The 12298-nt window shown below is 43.6% G+C and overlaps 1 protein-coding gene across 3 annotated transcripts in view; it reads left to right on the top strand.

Moving 5' to 3' along the window:
* Nucleotides 1-12298, top strand: part of TTC7B (tetratricopeptide repeat domain 7B) — a 1395621-nt gene that overhangs the window by 675959 nt on the left and 707364 nt on the right. For all 3 annotated transcript variants that reach the window (XM_078660056.1, XM_078660054.1, XM_078660055.1), the window contains exons 10-11: nucleotides 7771-7854; nucleotides 10648-10752. In XM_078660056.1, coding sequence (XP_078516182.1) covers nucleotides 7771-7854; nucleotides 10648-10752 — 189 coding nt within the window. The remainder of the gene's footprint in view (nucleotides 1-7770; nucleotides 7855-10647; nucleotides 10753-12298) is intronic.

Consider the following 12298-nt stretch of genomic DNA (forward strand, 5'->3'; position numbering starts at 1 on the left):
ATCATTCCAAATCCAATTAACTGACTAACCAATCCTCCACTTAAAATGTACTTGCATGTTTCACTATACTAATTCAACACTAATCCTCTATGGGTCCCGGAGTAGCGTGCTACTCGCCGAAAAAGCACTTTGATGCCTCGTCAGGGGTAGTAAGCACTATATAAATGCAATTACAATACAATACAATATGTAAATGAAAATAAACTGTGGCATCACTAAGAACACATTAAAGAATGCAAAAACTCTTTAACTATACTCCTGTAATTACAAACCTTTGACCCATCACCGGTGAGTGACATCTCACCCGAGAAATGTAACCCTGGGCACACTCTCAACTTGTGCACCCCAATGCGAAGAAAACAGAACACCTAACAGCACGTGTAAACAGCCATGACATACAGGCAACAAAGATATTGTCCATGTGAATAGTGACCCATTAGGGTAACACAGCAAAGCTAAATAAACGTCATAAGACTGTGAAATAGCATTAAGTTGTCCGTGAAGACCTCAGAGATTACAGGCATCAGAACTTGCTGAAAATCCCCAGTGCCTGAAACAGATTTGACTAATGCAAAAAAAACAACTCAAGTGTCAAAGTCAGAAGAAAAGAAACCAAATAATCCCACCAAACAATGTAACTATACCATGTTGTCCAGTACTCGTGCAGAGCCGCAGAACAAAGGGATCCCACGTCATAACGAGTCTTGCTATGCGCCAGGATATTCCCACACAGCTCCCGGTTGGAAGACCGTGAAAAGAGACAGTCTGGGAACTACCAGAAACTCCCTGGCTTGTGAGAGGGCTCCAGCCACAATATGGTGGTACACTGATGACGTACATGCAGAGTGGCTTTCGGTGCGTCCGTTCCACAAAACGTCCTAGCAGGCCTTTGCACATTTTATGACGTGACAGCAGCCCTTCACGCGACCACAAGAAACGGTAAGTGGCGCACAAGCAATTTAAGCATGTGCCATATGGCCCTTTTTAGGTCTCGCGCCTGCGATTGCAGGGGGTGAAGCCCCTGCTGTCGCAAAGCGAGACTATTGCGATCGTGTCAGCTTTCAAGGAGTAGCGAGACTTGGCGACAAGAGACTGGCACGCGCACGGAGCCTGCCGGAATCGGATCAGGTTGCGCTCCGATTCCGGCAGGCTCTTCACAACACATGCACAACACACATACAGCCCCCCGCCGCGCATACACACACTCACACACACATACAGAACACCCCCCCCGCCGAGCATACACGCACGCACGCACAGAACCCCCGGCGCTTACACACACACACACATCCCATACCTCGTCTCGGCGTGTCTTCGCGCTCCCTTGCCCCCGCTCCTCTGGTGTGCGCCCTCCACTGGTTTCGATTCCCGCGTTGGCTCCTCTGTGGTGCGCGCGCACCACAGGTTTCTACTCCGTGCTTGTTCTAATTATCCGCGGGGTGGGGAGCGGACCGGGGGGAGTTGCGGTTTAGGGTTCTCCCATCGTCGGGCCCGCAGTGGCAGCAGCTTTAGGACCGGCTTTCCTCGGAGTCCGTTTAGGGCGGGACGCCGCCGCCAGGCCCCGCCCCCGGTGCAGCGCCCTCCCGGGGAAGAGGACGAACAACAGACTCCAGAGCAGGCGGACCAGCAAATAGCGGACCACGAGGGCTGGGGACACCCGCAGGCTGGCAGCTGCTTCACCACACCCGCCAGCGCCTCGCAGCCCGCCTCCAGCCTGGGGCGGAGGAGGGCAAAACAAGGAGCCGACCCCTGCCGTAGCCCAGAGAGGAGACCGCAGCCACCCGAGGTCTGAGCTGGCTAGAGACTGCTGGGTGAGGCTTAGCGACCACCCCTCCGACACTGCGATTTGAAAATAATGCTGTGTGTTTTGGGTTCGTGTTCCCTCGGGCTCTCTGCTGTGCGTGGAAGTTGCTTTGCTGTGACCCGCCCCGCCACCACTGGTTTCGTTTTAGCCAGTGCACGCGCATCACGTGGTTAAAGGCACAGTTGCTCCCTGGCATGAGCCGGTTGCTCTGGGAAATGTTCCAACCACGCCGTGACGCCGGGTTAGTGGGTGCAAGTTGTCAAGACAGCGAGCCGGGCTACTTGGGTACACGGAGAGAGTTCTTTGGACTGTGGATTTTGACGTAAGGTAAGCCCGGCCCGGCACAGTGCGGTCAGAGCGGGCACTAATATACCGGGAGTGACCGGGCAGAGTACCAAAGGAGCGGGCCGGGCAAAGCTGGCGATAGTGCACCAGGACTGACTGGGTAGAGCACTAAGACGGGCAGAGCGGGCACTAATGCACCAGGGCTGACAGGGCAGAGCTCCAGAGGACCAGGACGTACAGGGCAGTATCAGGACAGGAAGGGCCGCACCATGGCAAGGGTGACCGGAGCCCACGGCTGCTCCGGACTGGCACTGCTGCTTCTCCTCGTTCTGCCCCACACAGGTAAGGCCTCGGCCCCACGAGATTCGTGTGACGTCACCCAGGATTCAGACGAGCTGGGGCAGAGCCAGGCATGTTTTGAGGGTTGGGGGAAAGGGAGCCAGCATTATTGTAGGGCCTCTGAAAGGCTGCCAGGACATATCAGACTGAGCGGGCAATAATGCACCACGACTTACTGGGCATTAATGCACCACGACCTACCGGACAGAGCGTACCTTAATGCACCAGGACTGGCCGGGCAGTGCATTAAGCCGGGCAGAGTAGACACTAATGCACAAGGACAATGCGGTCAGAGCGGGCACTAATATACCGGGAGTGACCGGGCAGAGTACCAAAGGAGCGGGCCGGGCAGAGCTGGCGATAGTGCACCAGGACTGGTGATGACAGTCTGTCTGACTACTTTGAAAACAGAAAGCCAAAGAACGGCGACTCTGGTGTACCCCAATTGGCAGGGAAGTTCGTGGCTGCAGGGGAATGAGGAAGTGCAGAGAGAGGGGTGTCTGGGCCATTGTCAGGAGTTGGATAGGCTGCAGTAGGCCCTGGTTCGAGCTCCCTGTCCCTAAGGTGTGCACAGAAACCGCAGTAGCTTCAGAAGCAATGGTTCATTACTGAGGAAACAAATACTGCCTCTTATGTGTGAAGGCACGCTGCATTAAGCCCCAGTGAAGACATTGTTACGGCATTGTCATTTACACCACCACATCACTCGGGGACACGACCCACTTCACCCTTCCACCGACTCAATTGCAATAACTTTTATTTAAGTATTAATTATTAAAAATATTAACAGCCATTATTATTGGTAATATCAATAAATCTAAGTCACGTAAGTACAACACATATTGCATTACAAATGCTATAGGTGTCACATTTGCAAAAGTTATAACTATTGGCATTGTCATACACAATGCCAATAACTCAAACTTTAATGCTGCGAGACCTATTGCATTGTAAATGCTTGTTTAATAATGATGAGCGGTCTTAACTGTAAAGTTGGCTAACTCCCTCGATGTCGCCTTGCGGCTGGTTTGAAGCGTGTCAAGCAAATGCTTGTCTCACGCTGTAGAAACAGTGCACCACTTTAAGTCAAACCAACCGCACAATAGAAATACCCAAAATTGAAGCAAAGTACTCACAGTTAGCCGTGCACACAAGATAGCTCCTTGTCTTGGTAGGGCAAAGTGACACCGGAGTTGTACAAAACCAAATAGCCTCTGAAAAACTGCACACACCACCAGGTCCAATAGCTTCCTGCTCTTGTGCCAGACTCTCTAAAACATTAATTTCCTGACACGCAGGAAGATAGCTGTACGGTGAAACAGGTAGTCTTATTTCCAGGATAAGAATGTGCTCTACTTTACACAATGAGACTGATCTCAAATGTTCTCACAAGCGGCCATAATATTGGTATTTTCCTAATATTAAAAAATTCAGCATTCTTACCGCTTAAGTCCCTCTTCAGTAGCCGGCACTACGGCCAAGTTCCACAAAACACTGTACATTACCAGCAAAGCAAGCACACGCAGGGCAACCTGTACTGTCAGAGTAAAGCAGAAAATCACAGTGTGCTGCGATTTCCGTTCCAGTGCACACATTTTGATAACAAAACTGCTTGTAAATGCCAAAACAGTCTAAACTTGTCGCGCAATATCCCTGATGATGTAGAATGTACCAAATTGTAAAGATGTTGATTAGGTGAGGTTAACACCAATAATCCACATGGATCACAGTGATTTTTAAGACTCCAGTGGCGCATTTCCAGGCTGGGGCTGTCCGTAGACAAGGACACTGGTGGGGCTGGCTTGCCTGTTGCTCCAAACTTGACACTTAACTTTGTTACGCTTGGTTTTAGTAGTATCTCTTGGTTCTTGTAGTAACTCTTGGTTCCTGTAGTTTATCCTTGTCCTCTTGTAGACAGCGTTTAAATTTTGAAGTACGCTTAAGTCCAGGTCCATCCGTCTCCAAAATATGTTGTATCTTAAGACAGGTAGCCAGGAAGAGTTTTCTAGGTTTCTTTATTAACCTCTGGTTCAATATATTAAATATATACAAATGTCCAATTGTATGATGTTCCTTGGAATCCAGTCCTCGCTCCAGCCCCACCAGGAGCAGCCTGCCTGCTGCTCAGCCCATCTCCAACTATCACCACTCATCCACACAGGCGCCCAAGCATTCCACCCATCACAGACACACCAACATTCTAATGCCAACTCTCACACTGGCTGAGCAGCAGGAAGCTTCAATGCACACCATCCTGGTGCTGCCACATAGAAGAGTGTGCTGCCAAGCCAACTGAGGTCTGATCTGTTGGGCGGAGTATCCCACCACCCATCTCAAGCCCCTGCAGCTTGCAGGGTAGGGTCAAATGAAACCCAGCGACTCCTGTCAGGCATAAAAGCCTCATGATTTCTTTTGTCTGTGATTGAGGTGGCCCTTTTGGGGCACGCCTCTTAACAACTGGACTTCAACACTTGAACAGCACAACGTTGCGTGAGCCATCACACAATATAACAAGAGATGTTCTGTTCGCCATACTGGTAGTAGGCCAACTGCCGAATCCAGCCCAGTCCAATAATAAAAGAGTAAAAAGCACACACCCAAGATGTGTTTGACCCCTCCCACTCTGCATTGTGCTAAGTATTGGAACTGCAGTCTCACTGAGGCCATTCATTTCTTTGGATGATGAAGCAAAGCACACAGCGTTGTTTTCCGGAAGCATTGAACTCCTCATCACTCTGGTTCAACTCCTCTACTTTTATCAAGCCATTTGAATAAAGAGTAGTTTATCAGCAAGACTATTTCCTGTCCCCAAATTCACATGCAGAAGTAGAAAATAGTTTACAAGTTCCATGATTTGTAGCAATACTAGTTTCTCAGCATAGTTCGGAAAACGTTTTCTTCCTCTCTGAAGTATTTCTATATTATGCCTGAGTAAAGTAAATGCTGGCTTAGGGCACACTCCTCGTTTTTACATTAACATCTGTTTTTGATTATCTGTTTCAGAGTTTTCTTTTCTAAAAAGAGTTTTCAGAATGCGCTGCAGTCTTTCATTGCAGGTGCAGTTCTGGTGAGTGGCATAGACCAATTAACAGCCCACCGCAAATTGCCAGAAATACTCTGCGAGTTGTATTTTCAAGGTTCTTTTTGGGAAGCTACACATTCTGTAATGTAATAATGAAAATGGAAAAGTAATCCAGAAAAACATGAACCACGGAAAGATTTTTTTTTATTGAGCACGACTGGCATGACCTGCGGGTTTAGGTATATTTTATGAGCAATATATATTTTCTTGTTTAAAACATAATAATGAGTATTTCTGATTTTATAATATTCACCTGTTGTTTGGAACGGGTTCATTCTCCCTTCAGGTTGCAATTGAGCTTTTGTTAAGCCACATGACTAAGGCATAAGATTGTTTGGGCTAGGGTTGTTTAGACTAGATGCACATGTGCTCTGGAAGTTCCTTCAACCACGTTAGTTTCTTAAAAGCCAAAGTATGTTTATTTGTGTTTACAGTTATGCCTGCAGTTTGATTTGTTAGTCATATCTAAAATCAATTGTTAGTGATTGTCTCATTATTTATAACACACTGCCATTAAAGCCCCTCTCAGCCCTATTAGCTGACACCTCTTCGAAAGAGTGGGTCATTCCTCACTGCCAACCATTCTTATCGGAGTAGAAACTATGAAAGTCTATAATGTGATAGAAATAGTGGATGTGATTACAACCATAAAAGTTAACTACAGATAATGTCCAGAAAGTCAGCTATGCTTTGTAAGCAGATGACTGGACTGTAGAAGAGGCCTGGTTTGATCTCTTTCTGGATTTCAATAGCAGATCGAAGCTAGTACGCGTGCTATAAATCGACATGGAGAAACAAGAACCCATCACCGAAAAAAGACAAGCTAACATGATGGTATTTGCTTTCTCTTCAGGCACTACAAGCCTATTAGAAATTAATGCTGTTAACTAGCAGCATGCTTGTTGTGCTATTTATAATTCTAGAATGTATTGGCAGATAAAGATTGGTAACATTGCTAGAATTTATTTTTATTATTATAGATATTTTGCATAAATCTACACTAATGAATAGTGGAGCATTTCACATAAAACTACAAGATAATGCAAAATAGATTAACCAGACGATAATGGAGTTCAAGTGGGACTTCATTCTCTGAAGGATCCAGCAAATTATATGGCAATATTATGGGAGTAGAATGTGGACCATATTCTTCAATCTTCAGGTGTGAGTTGGTTGAAATGTAGGTCTTTAAACTTTTCCTGAAAGCTACTAACTTTAAATTAAAGCTGAGCTCTTCTGGAAGATGATTCCAGTTTATGGGTGATCGGAATGAAAAGGCCCGAAGACAGTTTTGATATTTTAGTCATTGGTATTTCCAGTGGGTTACCTGATTTGTCTCTAGTATTTTTGTATCCTTCCAATGTGTGGAGTTTATTATTTAGGCAGAATGTGACAACATATAAGGGCCGGCTTGTGTGCCAAAGATCAGCTAGAGATAAAGAACAGTTAGTTTGAAGAATTCAAAAGAAGCAGATAAGAAATGTTATGGGATTTGTACAGTACATTTTGCTAATGGTATTTTAATATAGTTCTGTTGAATGCCTGAGGTGTATCACCACATGATTCTAAGATTTCAATTTCAAACCAAAATCTGAATCTTCAAGTGATAATATATTTTGGGAAATACATTCTCCTGTTGGAGATTGACAGAATGTAAAAATTAGTCATTAGATTTAGACAGTATATTGGTGGTGTTGACAGAATGGGCAAAATATGATGCCCAGTAAGGAGGTTAGATCTACTTGACTCTGCAGAGAAGAAGTAGCTGATCTGGCGCTTTCCCTATCTTTTTTACAACCTTAGATTTTCCCTTATGCCTAAACACCCTTCTATTGGGATCTGCTTGACGGCAGAGGAACTCAACATGGATCCACAGCGTGTATCATTATTCATTACTTTGCATCTTTGCCAGACTGTATATAAAATTCTCTTTATAGAAGATTTTAATTTGCACCCAGGATTAATTTTGCAGCCTGCATTAGCCTTCACTATGTTCCATACACCATGTATTGTTTTAAATGATATTCACAAACTGTTGTCTCAGTCGTATGCAACCCTACCACATGTCATGGGATTATTCAAGTTGATGAGATTTTTCAGTCAGTCAGACTACGTAGGTGACATTTGAACGCATAGGGCATAGCATGAACATCTTTATTACTTGTGCTAAATCTGTTTCACAAGCGTATTCAGTTTAGATGTAGGCTTGGTTTTCGTGGCACTAAGCGTTTTTCTTTGTGTTTCTTTTTCTTTTTTGTAGTGTTTAGAAAGAGCGATGAAATTTGCATTTGAGGAGTTTCATCTCTGGTATCAATTTGCATTGTCCTTGATGGCATCTGGAAGGGTAAGTCTAAGTAATTCATTTTCATTTCTTATTTTCTGCTTTTTGTTGGGAAAACCCACATCATTATGTTCTCGTCATCTGGAAAACATATGGCGTTCCTTATACTTAGTTAAAATTATATCTCTATGCCTGTATGCCATCAAAATATGTGGCATGCACAAGCTAAAGTCCCAACTGTGGCCCACAATGCATTGATCGATCTGACTTCCCATCACTGTTTCCAGTCTTGCTCGCTTTGCTCTGAACCTAACGTCACACTCCATGTTAAACTCGTCCTCTACATCCACTCCATTGATCTCCAGATCTGGAGTGGCACCTCTGTGTTTACTTTGTGTTGTTGCACTACGCTGCTCCTTGGAAACAGAATACAGTTGGTTCAGCCAAGCCTAGTTTGGCAGACTGTGGCACTCTGACTCACCAGCTGGCTGTGCACCTTTCACCCTGAAGCCGTAGAGTCTCTGCTATTTGTAAATTTGCAGTGATTAAATGCGATGGTATGATGTTAGAGAGCTTTACTGAATCATACCAGAGGTGTGGTGGCACTATAATGAGGGTTCTTTCAAGGAATTAATCCTCACCCGACGTTAGAAAAACAAACACTTGAAGTGTGCTGCATTGAACAGCACAAATACAAAGTTGGAAAGATTTGGAGAAAGTAAATCTTTTCTCCAACCTCGAGGATGTGAACTTGTTTATGAAACAACGTTAGTAGATAGAGATTTGAGTCAGAATCCATTGGTGGGGGCATAGGAATGTCCATATAAAACCACATGGCATGCCTTCTTGATGCAAAAAAGCATATAGTATTACTTATCTTACCTTAGGGCTACTTTCCAACAATTCAGGTGTTGCACTGGAAACTAAACCCCATAACAACCCTTTGCATCATGTTTGCTTCCTTTCTGAAATGAACACCAGGCACAAAGTGTTAGTAAATCTGCATATTAAAGACATGATTTGAAATGTAACACACTGATTGGGGTGTCATACTAATAAAATTGAATTAGTACCTAAAGGAGCCACTTTTGACAATGTTAGAATAGTGAACGTTGAGGAAAAAAAGCAATATGATTCTAAACATATGCAATGCAATTTGCATGCAGCGTTTTGTTGCCAATTCGTTGCGCAATGTGCTACAGTAGAAGTTTTGTAAATTATGAACTTCAAATAACAAAACAATCTCTGTGACAAAAGCAGTACCCCTCTGAGCTACCTACACAAATACAAATTGGTGGTTTGCAGCGCGAACATTACTACTGCTACTTTATCATGAGTCAAAACTGTAAGTACACAAATCAAAGCTCTCTCCATTGATTTTTTAGCCACCAGAGTTACTATGCTGTTATTTTTCCTGAAAAATGGCTGGCACAAAAAGATCTCTACAGGCTGCTCTTAGTTTGCCATAGCATGTCAAAGGGCAACTCCTCGACCTTGACATGCAGTGCAATGGCACTGGTCGCACGGGCCTAAAACAGCACTGACTGTTTGAATTATAAAGACAGCAATAATCAGGGTTCAGTGGGCCCCTCTGGTCTGTTGGCCCAGTGCCACTGAACCTGCAACAACTATGGTAGCTACATATCGGCATGCAATTTACTTAAGTGCTAAATATGGGGTTAGAAGTGGATACAAAGGATTGTGGGGACTGGGCTGCCACCTTTACCAGCTTGTGAACTAATAAGGTGGAAAAAACAGCGTTAGCAATTTTCCTTAAATTTTGTGTCATAGGGTCATTAAAATACTGGTCTGCCAGGTGCTAACTATAAATGAACAAAAGCATCAAAAATAATATTTACTAGCATGAGCCAGTCTGACCTTTAATACAATAGTGGAACTCGGCTCTACATTGCTCTGCAATAATCAGGTCACTGATAGAAAAGGTTTTCTTTGCCTACCGGCCAGCTCCCAATCATCAGCTGTCCCATCCACGCTCGCCAACTGTCATCAACGTGATCATGTGAAAACAGTTGCCCTTTTTTTATTTCCACAATGAGAAATGTCACGGAAATTAAATAGGGACAGCGGTGATCACAATGTAGGCTTTTCGGCAATGTGAATGGGGCCCCTGAGATTTGACACCCGGAGCGGTGGCACCGGTCGCACCACCCTAAAGCCGGCACTGCTATTTACAATACTGTTCCCTGGTTCCTCTGTTTAGGTTTTTGCTGTTGGAGGTAAATGCCCATTTTATGATGTATTGCTTAATGCAGGGAATTGACAAGTTTTTAAAAATTCTCAATTTGACCTGATAAAGAAGTTGAGACACTGATTTGCAATGATTTGCATTGAATTACACTGCTTAATAAAGTGAGGACGCAAGGGTTAGATTTTGGGTAACAATATTCTACAACAGAATTCTAGGTACAGAATGCGCTGGCTAATCATGGTCCTTGCATTTAGCATGAAGTGAATACACTCATCGTATACTTTCTAAAGTCTGTCCTTATCTTCTCACCACGCTTTGATAGCTCTCAGGGAAATCTTGGTTACCTCATTCGGAATCATGCTAGGAAAGGTCACATTGGATCAATGATCTCAAAGTCTGATTGGTTTTGCCCTCACAGAGAGCTGCTGTCCAGTTGGGATCCAGCCTGCAACTCTTCCAGCAATGCCCTCTTCATTATGACACAAAGATTTCATCTAGTTACATTTGTTGTTGAAAAATACATAATAATGCAACCTTTTGTAGCAACCCAATACATGAAAGTCTGATTACAAGAGGTATAGACGAGATTGCTGAGCTTCATGAAATGACACAATGTGTTCATGATCCTTCCTGCTTGTTTTCGACAGTCTGCTCGAGCTGTGAAGGTCCTGAAGGAATGTATCCGCCTAAAGCCCGATGATCCAACCATTCCGCTCCTGGCTGCCAAGTTATGCATGGGATCTCTGCACTGGGTAAGTCCGGTTACATGGCGGCGGATTTCACGGGGCTGCAGGATGAGCTGATGTTTTCATTATTTCATGTGCCAGACTGAAGAGGATTATCGGCGTAGTGAACAGCTGTGGCCCAGCAGAGTGGGCTAGAATCAGCACAGGCACTCAGAAATTGACAAAGTTAGGCACTCATGCACTGTACTTGCAATACCGTGAAGCTTTCGTTTGGTTTCTCACAAATTCTTAATTTGACATCTATAAGACTGTGGGTCATCATCCTTTTGGAAGATATTAAAATTGTTTTCCAGACTATTTGCAAGTGAAAAATTAAAAGAAAACAAACAAAAATGCAGAATAGAATAGCAAGAGTAGGTTCCTAGAAATGCAGCCAAAGCCCTGCAATTTACCTACACTCATGACAGAAATATTTCTTTCAAAATTTGTAATGAATTTACTCTATTTTCTGCCCGTTGCAACTGTTCTCTTTCATGACAGCATTTGTTATCAACTCCTCCTACCACCTTTCCAAAGAGCATACCTCAGTAGGTGGTACAGTCTTCTTTTCAGAAACCTAACAGGTACAGTTAAGTATTTCTTTTACATGTACCGCTCCACATATTTCTGATGTTAGAATTTAGTTTTTTACAATTTATCCACATAAGTTTAAAAATTCTCCTGCACATTTCTTTTTTGTATTTTTGCAAGCAGAAAACACCCTAATAATGTGGCGCAGGTTACAGGGGCATTATACTAGAAGCATCAGTGCCTCTCTTCCCTCTTTAATCTGGCAGGTACGTGTAGTGATCAAAATAATTGAGAGATATTAAATTTTGTAGATCAGCAGGAAGATCATTAAAGCCTAGCTTTGCTAATACCCCAAATCAAGTCCTGTTTTCTATATTACTTCTGAAACAGATAGTTTAATATCTAAAGCTACCACCCACATGGGTTGTGAAACATGATTATATGATAAGATATTAAGGAGCATCCCACTCCAAATATGAATAACCATGTCGTGCTTGTACCCAGTGCTGCTTAAAGGTTAGCTAGTGTATTACATTTGCCAGAATCCCCTACTCCAGGGAAGGAGTAGATTAATTAGTATTGACTGTCTTTGGTTAATGATGTCTCTAAGGTTTAGCTTTTGCGTCTTCATCTAATATAAAAAAAATACAGGAAACTGGGTTGTGTTTTAAAGGAGTAGATTGACTTAGTCCCGTTATATCCAAATTACCGGCTTTACCGCACTAGTCCTGTCAAAATAATTTAGGAACTGAGCTCACACATTTTTTAATTACTGATGCACCATTCCCTTTATCGGGGCTAATAACATAACCAAATTGTTTATTTCCTAGGCTTTAGTTTCATCGTGTTTTTTGATTTCATGTTTATTTTTTCTAAAGCATATGATCAAGGTTAATTAGTCTGCGTCGTTATCCCAAGTGCATTGAAGGATAGTAACGCTGCCCAAAACGTTAAAAAGTGGGATTATGACGGTCCTGAAGGTCACTATTCTGCATGACCCGAAATGTATCCTAATGGGAGTTCCCTGTGATGTTGATACCCC

The sequence above is a fragment of the Lissotriton helveticus genome, chromosome 9, assembly GCF_964261635.1.
Source record: "Lissotriton helveticus chromosome 9, aLisHel1.1, whole genome shotgun sequence".
Taxonomy (NCBI): Eukaryota; Metazoa; Chordata; class Amphibia; order Caudata; family Salamandridae; genus Lissotriton; species Lissotriton helveticus.